At 37.4% G+C, this 14,128-nt stretch overlaps 2 protein-coding genes across 4 annotated transcripts; one reads left to right on the top strand and one right to left on the bottom strand.

The window, feature by feature from the left end:
- Window positions 1-99: 99 nt before the first annotated feature.
- Window positions 100-7,285, bottom strand: LOC134741340 (clathrin light chain). 3 transcript variants are annotated; one of them, XM_063674090.1, is made up of 6 exons: window positions 7,045-7,285; window positions 6,625-6,765; window positions 5,180-5,291; window positions 4,567-4,578; window positions 2,747-2,935; window positions 100-227 (listed from the first exon to the last, which is right to left on the bottom strand). In XM_063674090.1, the coding sequence occupies exons 1-6, from the start codon at window positions 7,208-7,210 to the stop codon at window positions 221-223; spliced, it is 627 nt and encodes a 208-aa protein (XP_063530160.1). In that variant the 5' UTR covers window positions 7,211-7,285; the 3' UTR covers window positions 100-220. The 3 variants fall into 3 exon arrangements, with proteins under 3 accessions (XP_063530160.1, XP_063530161.1, XP_063530162.1); XM_063674091.1 differs by lacking the exon at window positions 4,567-4,578; XM_063674092.1 differs by lacking the exons at window positions 100-227; window positions 4,567-4,578 and having other exon boundaries at window positions 2,743-2,935.
- A 382-nt stretch (window positions 7,286-7,667) lies between these two features.
- LOC134741338 (large ribosomal subunit protein mL64) lies at window positions 7,668-13,779 on the top strand. Its single transcript, XM_063674087.1, has 3 exons — window positions 7,668-8,012; window positions 8,536-8,771; window positions 13,386-13,779. The coding sequence occupies exons 1-3, from the start codon at window positions 7,706-7,708 to the stop codon at window positions 13,587-13,589; spliced, it is 747 nt and encodes a 248-aa protein (XP_063530157.1). The 5' UTR covers window positions 7,668-7,705; the 3' UTR covers window positions 13,590-13,779.
- Window positions 13,780-14,128: the final 349 nt, after the last annotated feature.

Here is a 14,128-nt window from a genome sequence, read left to right as displayed (position 1 = left end):
TAGAAATTTATTATGATGACCCACTACCTAATAGTGGACACAACTGATAATTAAGTATAAAATAATAATTTCAATAAATAATAGTTGGACAAATAGCACTTTCGAACAATGATTGTTATTTATTTATAACATATTGCATCCATTAACATTATCTATATTTATTTAATGTTAGGTTATTCAACCAGAGACTGATTAAGCATTAGGCTAGTTCACTGTTGATTCAGGCTCTGTGAAAAAAAAAAAAAAATTAGAAGACAACCTCTCTCTCTCTCTCATACCTCTCGTGTCCAATGATGGTACCTATGACAGTTCATATTTATATGTAGAAGCTGTTGTAGACATGGTTTGGAAGTTTAGCACATTCATTTATTTAAAAATGTTATATTTAAGTAATAAAAACATTGTCACTAATTTGAAAAAATCTCGTATCTTGCACTACTCCTCAAAGTAAAAACGCAGCTACTATATATGCATCCCATACATAGTAACCACATTTTTTCAAAGTAGTCACTATCGTTAATTTTGTTTTTAAATTAAGCCCAACCAAAAGAGACGTGAAGGTACTGTCATGGCGACCATCATACAACCAAGAGGAGGGGAGTAACAATAGTAGTAGACGTGTGCGCCGCGCCGGCGCGCCGCCGCCGCCGGGCTTTTTTCCCACGCCGCCGATAAATGATCGGCGTGAAATCGGCGTGACCTTGAGTGTTCTTAATGTGCTATTCCAAGTTGGTATTTGAATTATAATATGGATTTTTTTGTCAGATATACGTCAATTATTAATGACATGACAAGACTTACGAGTTACGAGCAACGAAAAAACAGAGCTCATGTACCATGGGACCTCGAGGTGGAATAGAAAAGGAAAACTAACTGGCTAATATTGCGACCATTATCCTTGCTTATTTGCTTGCGACCTTGCGTCTTAAACTATATTTAAGTCCAGCAAAAATCTGAAAATATTGATGTGCGAATACTTTCGAGACCCAGTGTCCTAAAAAAAGAAAGAGAGAGACAGAGTACAACACTGTAGATTCGCTTGCCCTACGGAAATGTGCAAGCTGTAAATGGGTAAAGCAACATTTTTTTGTCACTCGTTGCTATGGTTACAGTCACCTGGGTCACTGGGGCTTTCAATTAACCAAACATTTTTGTAGTAGTTATAAACTTATAAGGCCTTTCCATAATAGACCATCTAATCTAACAAGAATGAATGATAATATAACTTGGTACAAAAGTTGTTGTAACAAACTGTATCAGACGAAAGGAGTGCCGGCGTCCGTTGGCTCGTTGACATTCGGAAGACTGCGGGTCACTTCTGGATGAGATTGGCTTAGGACCAGAGCGAGCGAAAAAAGCGAGCTAGTTTGTATATCTTGGGTTGATGGTTACCGCCGAGATACGCCGCAGAGCTGGCATGGCTAAGAGTGCTAAGGCTAACCTCGACAAGATCTGGAAGAACAGAGGTATTCGACGTGCAAATAAAGTGCGCTTGGGTGCTCTCGTCTTTTCAATATTCCAATATGGTACCGAAACGTTGGTGCTTTTGAGATGCATGTGGTGTTGACGAAGACTGCTGCTTATACTTTGGACAGCTAGAAGAAAAACCCCAAACTCTGAGAGCTCAGTATCGCCACTCACCTCTTCACAACATTCCATGGGCGAGCCCTTAGATTTCTCGGACATACCATGCGGTTTTCAACGCATGATGTGGAGAAACACATGTATTTAGGCCGATGGCAAACGTGCTCAAGTTGGAGCATGTGTGAGAAGGTCGAACGCAATGAAGAGGTCGGCTTGTGGCAGTGTGCACCGTGCAGTCCACACGGCTTATGACCGCGCGAAATGGAGACAAATTACATGTGATCGCGATCCTCAGCATTGAGAAAACGAGAATGAAGACGTCTCAGTAAGCCTGGTGCTTGTACGACGAGAAAACCATTAAAAGGAAGCCATAGCAGTCCACTATGTCTAGCAAATTTCAAGGATTTTGGAGTTCTGTTTTGTTAAAGTCCGTCATTTTTAATACGATAAACCATGGAAATCATGAGAACATGGAGAGTTACAGATCGGATCGTAGGTCATTGGGACCAGGTAACCCCTTAATCGTAATTACTAGAGAAATCAAGTTATTATACCTATCCTATATTATTCATTTACAAATCCTATTTTACTCGCAGCCTATTCAAAACTATACTTAGTTCATTGGAATTACTGGCCAGCAACCTGGATTGATCAAATCATTTATCATTCGATCATTTATTAATCGGCGCACACGTCTAAATAGTAGGTACTGGAATGTAAGTTATACCAGCGATTGAGTCATACTCATACAATTAGAAAGGGTTAAAGGAAACTAAGGCTGTACCAAACTGTACATGGAAGATGTTTTTAAATTACTGTTTAATGTCATTTAAAGGGTATATCTATTGCTTCAAGCACAATTACTGAAGCTGTTTTATTTATTTTAATTGTGTATGTTGGCATAATAAAATTATATTTTTATTAATTGTAATTTTTTTACATTCTTCCAACACGAGACAACAGCAGACAAGTTTTAAGGAATCTGCAGCTTAATACATCAAAAATTAAGAAATACAATCATTAGCTAATGGAGGCTTGTGGCGCGTTTATTATGAATAATGGGGTTATAATCTAACAGGTATATATCGTCGGGTGACAAGCAAAACTCATTAATTACTGAAAAAGAATCAAGGTTTAAATATGTTCAGCGACACATCCTTACACTTTGGCAGCCCTCGGCGGATGCTTAGGGCGCACGCCAGCCTGCTTGAGCTGCAGCACGAGCCCGCGCAGGCGCGCCACGTCGCGGCCGCGGCGCGGGCCGAAGTCGCACAGCTCGGCCACACGCGCCCACTCCCCGCCCTCCTCCACGCCGCTCTCCGACCCCTTGGCCAGCGCGCGCTCCGCGTTCCTGTTACACATTCATCTCTTATCTTAACTGTCATTGGTGTGGGTGTGAGCCGCCTGCCCACAAATAATGTAGTGTCATGATGAATGTTTCGTGCCTTTAATAGCAGGCCTATGTGCTATGTGACCTGCTGCGGTAAACTAGTTAAAAATTGTCAGCATGGTAAAGTTCTCGTCACAGTGCTCGGTCCAGTATAGGTACAGTGTTCACGAATAAATGAAAAGTAGTGTAGGTACTCACAGGGGTTCGAGCGCCAAACTACCTTGGCAGAAATGAGTGCCTTTCATCCCTTGGTTGACAATCTACTATTTCGGAACATTAGCTTGTAAAGATGTTGTGATCTCAACCATACTATACAAGGGTTAACAAGTATTTTTTCACTACCTACATGCTATCTAGTATATATCAAATGATATTTAATATATGTGTAAGTTTTAAGTTACATTAGTATGCCAGGGTGAGAACCCAACCTCAGGTTTGGAAGCAGTCAGCCTCACCACTGGTTTATAGATACTACTCTCCAACGAATAATGTAATAATGTAATGTTTCAATTAATTCACAATATTAATTTGTACAAATGCGACAAAACAATTGGAAATTGGTCTGTTATACTTAGTGCACTTCCATTCCTGATTTAAATTTATTTACGTATTTTATTTATTTATTTTACACTATTTATTATTTCTAATTATTAGAGTACACCAAACAACTGGATAAGTATTTTGCATGATATGAAACCAAAAATGGCACCAATTATTAAGTAGTGAAGTGATTTGCACGATACCCTCTAGGTTCACACGGCGTTACTTTTTCCCGTACACCGTATACGGCATTTTGTCGAATACCGTAGTGACAGCAAAATTTGTATGGCAACGTTCAAAATCGTTCACACGGCTAGACGGCTTTCCCGCATAGACGCAGTGTAAACGATTTTGAAAATTGCTATAAGTAATAAAGACCTTAAAGATTTCCATAAGATGCTAGAACGCAATAGTAACAACCGTCTGAGAGGTCATCAGTATAAGCTGGTGTCTCACAGGTCCTACAATAATCCTCATAGACACTTCTTTAGCAACAGAGTGGTCAACGCTTGGAACAAACTCCCAGGGGATGTAGTAGCGGCCCAAAGTGTCAATGAGTTTAAGAATAAATTAGATAAGCACAAAGCAAATTCTACTCAACACTGAGAACTTGGTTTATGACTGGATACAGGCATTATCAGTTGTTTAAACTGCCTGCCTGCATTACAAATAATAATAATAATAAGTACTAATTTTGCTGTCACTACGGTATTCGATAATATCCCGTATACGGTATATGGGAAAAATTAACGCCGTGTGAACCTAGCCTCAGTTATTTTCATAATACAATCATGATCACAAATATTTAAATACAATAAATAAAGTACAAAACATTCCTTTACCAGATGACCATGACCATAATAAATCATTTACTCTTTATTATCCAACACCAATAAAAACAAATGCAAAACATTACAGAAGAAAAAGAAAACAGATTCGGCCATACATGTGTATGGTTGTCCACCTTATTGGGAAAATGTTTGGACAAGTAAGTCCCAACAACAACAACACCTCTTGTTAGCGTAGTTGCGGCTTAAATATACAATACTCACTTAGCAGACTCCCTGACAGCATTGGAAAGAAAACAGACAGATATTAGAATTGGATTACGACATGCCATTGCCAGGGCCGTGTTGCATAATAAACTACAACTAATATTACAAGCGGAACTCCTTTTCTGATAAGTGAAATTAGAAAAGGAGTTCCGCTTGTAATATTAGTTGTAGTTTATTATGCAATATGGCCCAGGTCACAAGCATTCTACTAACTACAAGTAACTATTGGAGTAAATATGTAACTTCTTGACTCCGCTAGTGTAACTAAAATAGAATCAATAGATAGACAATCAAAAAATATATACAATTTTGAGATGTTTGGAGAAGAAGGCATATAATATGAACTTCAGACATAAATTTAATAATGACTGGGATGAATTACCATGAAAAACAAAAATTGAGAATTTGTGATCTGCCTCTCTATTGCTCTTTCATATTTGTGTGATAGAGAGGCAGATAACGGAATTTGGAGTTTCATTATTTGCGGCAGGCCCTCTGGAATGGGAAGAGTGGTACTAAATCTGATATGTTTAAAATGGTCCTAGAAAACAGATAAAAGACTACAGTATATCTAAAATGAATAATTGGCACAGTAAATTGGTGTATCTACCTGTTAGCTGCCTTGGTCTTGGCAATCTGCTCATCATGAGTCTTGTACCAGTCCTCTAGCTCTTTCTTTGCTATCTTAAGCATCTCTTCTTTTTTTCTTTCTTCTTCGGCATCTGTAAACAAAATTTTTGCCATCATTAGTAATTAAAAATATAAATAATGTGAACTAGCTTCTGCCCATGACATTAGCGTAGAATTTGTAGTTAAACAGTAAGTACCCCCTATCATCCCCTTCAGGGATGATTTTCGTAATTAAAAACTACCCTATGTCCTTTCTCAGGAGTCAGACTATCTTCATAGCAAATTTAATTTAAATCAATTCAACGGTTGTAGTGTAAAGAGACATAGTTATTTTTGCATTTATAATATTATTAGCTTCTGTCCGAAACTTCGCCTACATGGGATGATGATGATGATTGTTTTATTTATTTATTAAGTACAGCCGATCATATGTATTACATATGTAACACATACTTGTACAGTGTACATTCAGGTGTGGGTGGTAAAGTTAAACACTATCATATATCCTTTCTCAGGCCTCAAACAATCTCCATAAGTACCATACCAAATTTCATCTAAATTGGTTCAGCAGTGCAAAACTCCTCCTTTCGGGTATTCTCGGCTCCGTTCAGCTCAGTATTGCCCCGAGCAATTATTAGGGTTGATCGGTTGACACAACTTGATGTCCCTTTCCGTGCACGACCACAGATAAATGGCTTGAATTTTGACAGCCTAAATAGCCGAAAGGGATATTGCCATATATTAGAAAGGGTCAGCATGATTCGTCCCTGAACCGCTGTCAAACTTGGGTTTTGTAGGAAGTTTCCTTTCTGTACGGTTGTACTATTATTTATTCTGTGGTTTAAGCATGAAGGTAAAGACAGACAGTTACTTTCGCATTTATAATATTAATAGGGATTATACTGCATGTGACTGTTTTTTGTAACATTAGTAAATGAGTTGTAGGTATAAGCCACGCCTCGGTCAGTCAGGACATGCCTACATGTGTTTGCCTCAGGCGAGGCACATCCTGACTGACCGAGGATTTGCCTCGCCGAGGCTGCTCGCTCAGTCAGTATGCAGCTATGGGGCATATTACTGCAATGTTCTGCCACCAGAGTGCAAGACTAGCCTTTTTAGTAAACCATAGAGTAACTTATACATACTGTACCTTTAACAGGTTTTTAACAAGTTTTCAGATATAATAAAATATGGCATTGATGCATCAAGGTGGCTTGCTTACAGAGGACCTACCGGGAAACGCGTATCCGAAAATTCGCTATCTGCCTCTTTGTCGCTCGAATATGCAAGAGTGACAGAGATGTTAGATAAAGAAATTTTCTTGTTTCACGATAGATCCTCAGATTGTGGTAGTGGCACCCTGGCGCCCCCTACGCAGAGTTTCGCGTAATATTCCCTATTAGTGAGTTGAAAGTTCAAGCTGACCTTTCTCTTCCAGCCTGAGCTTCTGTTCCTCTCGCCACAGCCTTATCTTCTCCGGTTCCTCTCGCTCCTGTCTGAACACTGATGGCGCGGGGTCGTCCTCCAGCATACCATTTGCTTCTAGTGTGGCTGTGCTTGGTATTTCTTGAAAGAGATACAGAATTTTATTGAACACTGACTTTGCTTAATACATTCAAGTCATCTATTGTTGCCTTGTCTGCTGATGGAGCATAGGTCGTAACAGATACAGACAGTAATGTTTTAGGAAAGAGATTCATGCAAAACATTCAGGTGAAAAATAATAATAAATTGAAATAAGGTAGGATACGTGTACAGAAAAATGCAATAGTAAAGATACTTAATCAGTAAAGATTTCGCACATATGAATAGATAGGCGTCCACAATTATGAACTTAATACTTACGGACAAAATCATCACCCAAATCACTGGAAGGTGCAGGTACAACAGGGGGCGGAGCACTGGTTTCCAGTTCATCCTCTAACCCAGCGAGTTGATCTTGTTCGCGGGCCAGAAACTCTGCCGCAGGGTCTACTTCAGGCTGACAGAAACTATCACCGAAATCATCCATACTGAATAAAAATACTAATTGGAATAAATTCAACGATGTGAATTAAAAACGTCGATTCGATTACTAATACAACTATAGATAGACATAGACATAGACAAGATCTCTTATCATATTAGTCTGTGGACAAGATAGAATAGGAATTAAAAAAAAATATGAAAATGACATCGACATTTTAACTAAATATATGCTATATGCAATATTAGCTCTTATTTATTCCTAACTAAAGGTTTGAACTTCATATTAAGAGAAAGCTATTGTTTTTACGTATGGCAATCTTAATACTTAAGGGGTAGTCATCTCTAGAAAAAAGGGGGTTATGTGCAAGTTATGTGGCATGCCTCTAATAAGACAAGCAATGAATGAGTGCCTTTATAGATTGAAAATACCAATACCCCTAGTTTATGCATATGTTTGACAGTAATGACACTAATGACAGTAATGACAGCAAATTAACCTTAAATCTAAGGGATATTGTTGTATCTGAAACCGTACAAAATGAATTTGTGCTTAAGAACCAAATTAGCCAGGCCTAATTTCATAAGTTCCCTATTCCGTTTCTCCACAACTGCACCGGAAGTTATAGAACAGAATGAGCAAGTCCTCATCGACGATGCTGATGATGTGCAGGCTCGGGAAGCGGAGATCGAGAAGAAAAGGAACGTGTCCCGGTTGACTCAGGCGCATTACAATATAATAAACGACCGGCGGCCTTACGAAAAGCCTTACACCTCTACTCATCTCACTGTTAAGTATAACCGAAAACTGTATGGAAAATATGGTATGGCAAGTGGCGTCAATCCAAGTAAGTCCCCGATTTTTTGGCAGCTTATTTTGTAATCTCTTAAATCAGAGACCATTATAGTTTCACACAAAATTTTCTTATTTGTATTATTCCAGATACTTAATCTCTCGTGTGTCGGGATATTTTTTTGTAATAGTTTCCTTGTAAGCGTAGGGATGAAACGCGTTCTGGCATTATTAGTATTACACCTTTACTTTCCACTTAACAATGTATTTTAAATTTATACTTTATCTATGTGAATGTCTTTGTGATGTGGCCCCCTCTAAGGGTTCCTCCCGGGTTAGGGCTTCCTCCGTTATTTTCCACGTTTCCCTGTCCTTACGGCATACAGGGCGTTAAATTATCCCAAATAACTCAAATAAATCTACAACTTTTATCACTTCATTTTATATAAAAAAAATTATATCTGATTTTTATTGAGGCAATGGACACTAGGTGAACAGGTCAGCCTCATTTTTATTGAGGCTTTGAATTGGACACTAGGTGAACAGGTCAGCCTCATTTTTATAATTTAAATTTTCAGGTATATGCTGGCCTACAAATAAGGAAATAAAAGAAAGGCAGGAATTCGAAGCTGTTGCTTTCCCATTTACCATAAAAGAGATGATGGAGACCGCAGCACAGAAAAGAAAAGAAGAGAGATTAAAAATTGAACAGAGAGAGAATGAGATAGCAGCCAAGATGGAAAAGCTGGCGCAGTGGAAAAAGGATTTGAAAAATAAGACGGCTAAGAAAATTGCAGAGGCTGAAGCAGCTAAGGTGAGTTATGATTAAGGCAGATTTTGTTTAAAATAATTGATATAGTCTCTTCAAAATGAACAACCAGGGTACAGTTGCCATCAAATATATAGCGGAGTTAGCAACATGTTCACAAATATCTGAACACCGCTCTTATTAATATTCTTCTGTTACCGCGATAGTTACTCACAAAATAAAACTATGAAAATGGATTATATCGCATATATGTATTGAATTTATAATACATCCCCATGTTTTGAACTCTTTACAGCGTTCATGTCACCCATTGACCAGGAATGCTGTAAAGGGTTCGAAACGTTGGGATGTAATATAAATATACACTATATAATCAGTTTTCATAGTTTTATTTCATGACCGCTCTTATTGTGAAGGTGTTAGAGTTTGTGTTAAGATATGCAGCAGCCAAAGCTCCTTTTACAGTACACATTAGTGTTGGGCGCAATTAATTACTTCTGCAATTTAATTAATTAATTTATTTATTTAAGCCTTTATTTTTCCTTAAATAGTTTTACATGATAAAAAAAGTTTTCTAATATTATTATTTTCCATTTTTACTATTTTAAGGACCCCTGTTGGGTATAGGCCTCCTCCATATCTTTCCACCTTTCTCGGTCTTTTGCCTTGATTAGCCAATTTTCTCCGGCTGTGGCTATAATATCCTTGGACCACCTTGTTATGGGTTTTCCCGCCTTCCTTTTGCCATGGGGTCCTGGCCACTTTGTGACTTTGTTGGTCCATCTGTCATCTGCCAATCTTCCTATGTGGCCGGCCCATCTCCATTTCTGTTTCAGCACAAACTCGAGGGCATCTATGATGTTTGTTTTGGATCTATGTACTTGCTGTTAACCTTGTCCTTTAGTTTTATACTGAGAATGCTCCTTTCCATGGCTCTTTGGCAGGTTCTTATCTTTAATTTGTTCTTGTTTGTGTGCACCCAAGTTTGAGAACCGTATGTAAGGCATGGTAAAATGCACGTGTCCAATACTGTTTTCTTATGTTTTAGATTGTAATTTCCTTTTAGAAGCTCTTTAAAACTCCAGTACTTCCTCCAGCTGTTATGGATTCTACGGTCTATCTCCTGGCTGTTGCTGTCAGTGTCGAAAGATATTCTCTTGCCCAAGTATATGTAATGGTCTACATATTCAAGTTCTTTGCCTTGTATGTGTATTTTTGTAGGGGCTCCGTTAGTCATAATTTTTGTTTTTGTATGGTTCATTTCTAGTCCGACTTTACAGCTTTCCTCGTTCAGCTCATTTAACATTATTTGTAGAATGCTGGTATTTTCTGAAAATATAGCTATATCATCTGCGAAACGCAAATGACTTAAGTGTTTATCGAATACTTTAATTCCTTTTTTATCCCAGTCCAGTTGACAGAATATGCTTTGTAGCACAGCTATGAATAACTTTGGTGATATTGGGTCCCCTTGTCGGACTCCTCTGCCTATTTTGAATTCTTTTCCTCTCGTTTCGAGTTTGACTCTGCTAGTACTGTTTTCATATATATTCCTTAGAGTGTTGATGTATTTAGAGTTTATCTTGCAGTCATTGAGGGCCTTCCAGATTGCGTTGTGGGAGATGCTGTCAAATGCCTTGGTGTAGTCTATGAAGGCTACATAGAGAGGTTTGTTGTATTCTTTGTATCGTTCTATGATTTGTTCCATTGTGTGGATGTGGTCCGTTGTTGAGTAGCCTGACCGGAACCCCGCTTGCTCTACTGGTTGGAGATTGTCAATTTGTCTTGTTATTCTATTTAAGAGCAGAGACGTGAAGAGCTTGTAGGTGCATGCTAGCAGGCTTATAGGCCGATAGTTAGTTATATTTTTTGGGTCACCCAATGCAATTTAATTACTAACTGAATTTCATGTAATTGAATTACTTGCAATTAAATTACATGCAATTGAATTTACTATATCATATGTAATAGGGAATATTACGCGAAACTACGAAGGGGGCGCCACTACCACAATCTGAGGGTCTATCGCGAAACAAGAAAATCGAAATTTCGTTATCTAACATCTCTGTCACTCTTGCATATTCGAGCGATAAAGAGGCAGATAGTGAAATTTCGGATTCGCGTTTCCCGGTAGATCCTCTAAACAAACCGCCTTGATGCATCAATGTCATATTTTAATATCTCTGAAAACTTGTCAAAAATCTGTTAAAGGTACTATGGTTTACTAAAAAGGCTACTGCTGTACTCTGGTGGCAGAACATTGCAGTAATATCCCCTATTGAAATTACATTAATTGGTAATTAAATTATGTACTCAATTACTTACTTTCTTACCGAAATACATAAACCACACCAAGAATTTTATATAAAACAATTGTTTTGTCTTGTGGTGTTTGTTAAATTCAAGCAGTCATTATCAGTTCAGAATTAGGAGTTGCCGACTATCTGTAGTGGCCGAGTATTGTTAGGTGCCGACTATTAGTAGGTGCCGATTATAGTTATGTGCCAACTATTGGTAGTTGTCACCTATTGGAAGGTGTCGACTATTGGTAGGTGCCAACCATTGGTAGGTGTCGACAATGGGGTTGGCAACTGTCAAAGGTTTGCAGATATGGCGCCATCATAGCTTGCCCCTTTTTCTATGAGATTTGGCTTAAAGGGCTGGCATCCAGGGCATTAAAAAAACAAAAATTTGACAATTCTAGGGATTGACAGGGCAAGCTATGCTGGCGCCATCTGCTAATTATTTCGACCGGCCAACCCCATTGGTAGGTGTTGAATATTGGTAGGTATTAACTATTGGTAGGTGTCGAACTGTCTAACTTACCAATAGTCGTTAGTTCGCATTTATAATATTATTATATATATATCTATATATATAAACGTACGTCCTGACTAACTGACTGACTGACTCACTTAAATCAACGCCCAGCCCAAACCGTTGGACCTAGAGAGCTGAATTTTTACACAATAGATAGCTTTTATGACGTTAGTATCCACTAAGAAGGGGTTTTTCAAAATTCATCCCCTAAGGTGGTGAAAAAGGGCTTGAAAGTTTGTATGGAGATCATAATTTTTTTTGAGTGCGGGACTTGAAACTTTGTATAAAGGCAAATTATTAAAATACTAGAAAAGTAATTTCAGCGTTTTTGAAAATTCATCCCTTAAGGTGGTGAAAAAGGGGTAGAAAGTTTGTATGGAGGTCAAACATTTTTTTAAGTGCGCGACTTGAATCTGCATAAAGGCATGTTATTAGAATACAAGAAAAGTGATTTCAGCGTGTTCAAAAATTCATCCCCTAAAGTGGTTAAAAAGGGGTTGAAATTTTGTCGTGGTCCTAATTTTATTTTAAGCTAGGTACTTGAAACTTCATAGAAATATATATAATTAAAAGAGAAAAAAACTTATTTCAGCATTATTGAAAATTCATTCCCCAAGGTGGTAAAAATGGGGTTGAAAGTTTGTATGGAGATCAAATATTTTTTTAAGTGCGGGAATTGAATCTTTGTATAAATACAAGAAAAGTAATTTAAGCGTTTTTAAATATTCATCCCCTAAAAGGGTTAAAAAGGGGTTCAAAGTGAATCTATTACAAATGCTTTGAAACTTCTTAGAAAGGCATTGTATAAGATTCCAAAAAAGTTATTTCAACGTTCTTAAAAATTCAACCCCTAAAGGGGTTAAAAAGGGGATGTAAGTTTATATGTGGTACAAATTTTCTTTTAAGCTAGGAACTTGAAACTTGGTAAAAAGGGCATTATATTAAAATAGACGAAAATTGATTACTTACACCGTTTTTGAAAAGTTTGTATTAATAGTTTCGGGAGCGATTTTTTTTTAATAGCGGACTTGTAAATCTTCTAAGAGGGTCGAGAGGGATTATATCGGGAACAATTTTTTTCAGTTAGGGTTTTGAAACTTCGTAGTTTGTGAAAGACAAATTTCATGCGTTGTATAATTATTAACAAATGATTAACCGTCCCTACTGATATCTTTTGCTGCATAATGTTCTATATTATGCTCATGTTGAATATATAACCACCAACGTACAAATCTACGCGTACGATGTCGCGGGCAACAGCTAGTATAGATATATATAAGTATATAAATATACCTTTGTACAATATCTCGCAAAAAACTCATTATTTTTCAATATGAAAAGTAAAACATTGTAGGACTAGTCAAATTTAAAGTTCATTCATATTTTTAAGATGATATGTGACATAAAGATTATCAAAAATATTTTATAAAATATAAATAATTTGAAATTGAATAATTTTACTAATTGCAAATTTTAATTGCAAAATGTAATTGGTAATTCAATTGAATTACATTTTGCAATTGCAATTATTAATTGAAGGTGAAATTACTCTTTACATGTACATAAAATTGCAATTACATTTTGTAATTGCAATTCTTAATTTGAAATTCAATTATTTTTTACCCATCACTGGTACACAGCGTCAGATACTCTGTAGCTGGGTACACCATACTAAATATATGGTGTTCCCAACTATTGGACTACTTTGGTTGCTACAAAGTATTTGACGCTGAGTGTACATATAACTACCTACTTTTTTAGGAAATTTCCACGGTTTTACACACTGACATTTATGATCAGTTGATCACCACTCAAGAACATTACCTATTTGTTTTACAGGCCAAGAAAGAGCGCTTAGTAGAAGAAGTCCGAAGGCATTTCGGTTTCAAGTTGGACCCTCGCGATGAGCGCTTCCAGGAGATGCTAGCCAAGAGAGAAAAAGAACAGAAGAAGGCCGAGAGGCTCGCCAAGAAGGAGGCCAAGGAGCAGATGATGATAGCCAAGCTGCAGCAAACCAATGTTAAGATTACGGATTTTAAGTAGATCATTTCAGCCTGATCAGCCTTTAGATTATTAAATTATTATATAGTTACAATTTAAATTGTTTCTTTCTTAATAGTTTGGTAAATATGTTCCAATTCTTTGAATTAACTTCTAATTGTTATTCAGGCTGGCAGATCAAAAATATAAAAACTAGGTAAGTCAGCCTTATTGAATACATGTTTAAAATCGTCAGGCGTGTGTCACTCCGCTTCGCGCGGCAGTCACCAGATCTGGTCACAAATTAGTCTAAAGCAAGTAAATACTGCATCCTGCATCGCAGCTGGTTGCAGGTGCCGTGACAAATATGCTGACTACACTACACTTAAGTATTATATATAATATGTCCAATCGATATCTAAACTACACAGTGAGCCTTCTGTACGTATATTATTTATTCGGTGCTCTTGTCTGTGTATGATAAGATCCAGGCAGAATTTTTAGCACCTTTGCATTTGAACCGAGGGTTGAATCCACGATTTTTGACCACCACACACATGCAAGGTTAAGGGTTAGAATAAATAAAGGCGGATTCATAGTGA

This window comes from Cydia strobilella, chromosome 5, assembly GCF_947568885.1.
Source record: "Cydia strobilella chromosome 5, ilCydStro3.1, whole genome shotgun sequence".
Lineage (NCBI taxonomy): Eukaryota > Metazoa > Arthropoda > Insecta > Lepidoptera > Tortricidae > Cydia > Cydia strobilella.
The sequence above is the reverse complement of the archived record's forward strand: the minus strand, read 5'-3'. Positions and strand labels throughout refer to the sequence as shown.

What these genes read in the sequence shown, in the direction of transcription:
- LOC134741340 (XM_063674090.1), bottom strand. Translation starts at nt 7,210, where the DNA reads ATGGATGATTTCGGTGATAGTTTCTGTCAGCCTGAAGTAGACCCTGCG. An exon ending in TTTGGGTGATGATTTTGTCC is followed by an intron (nt 6,766 to 7,044) that starts GTAAGTATTAAG and finishes ATCTCTTTCAAG; the next exon opens with AAATACCAAGCACAGCCACA. An exon ending in GCTCAGGCTGGAAGAGAAAG is followed by an intron (nt 5,292 to 6,624) that starts GTCAGCTTGAAC and finishes TTTTGTTTACAG; the next exon opens with ATGCCGAAGAAGAAAGAAAA.
- LOC134741338 (XM_063674087.1), top strand. Translation starts at nt 7,706, where the DNA reads ATGAATTTGTGCTTAAGAACCAAATTAGCCAGGCCTAATTTCATAAGT. An exon ending in GGCAAGTGGCGTCAATCCAA is followed by an intron (nt 8,013 to 8,535) that starts GTAAGTCCCCGA and finishes TTAAATTTTCAG; the next exon opens with GTATATGCTGGCCTACAAAT. An exon ending in CAGAGGCTGAAGCAGCTAAG is followed by an intron (nt 8,772 to 13,385) that starts GTGAGTTATGAT and finishes TTTGTTTTACAG; the next exon opens with GCCAAGAAAGAGCGCTTAGT.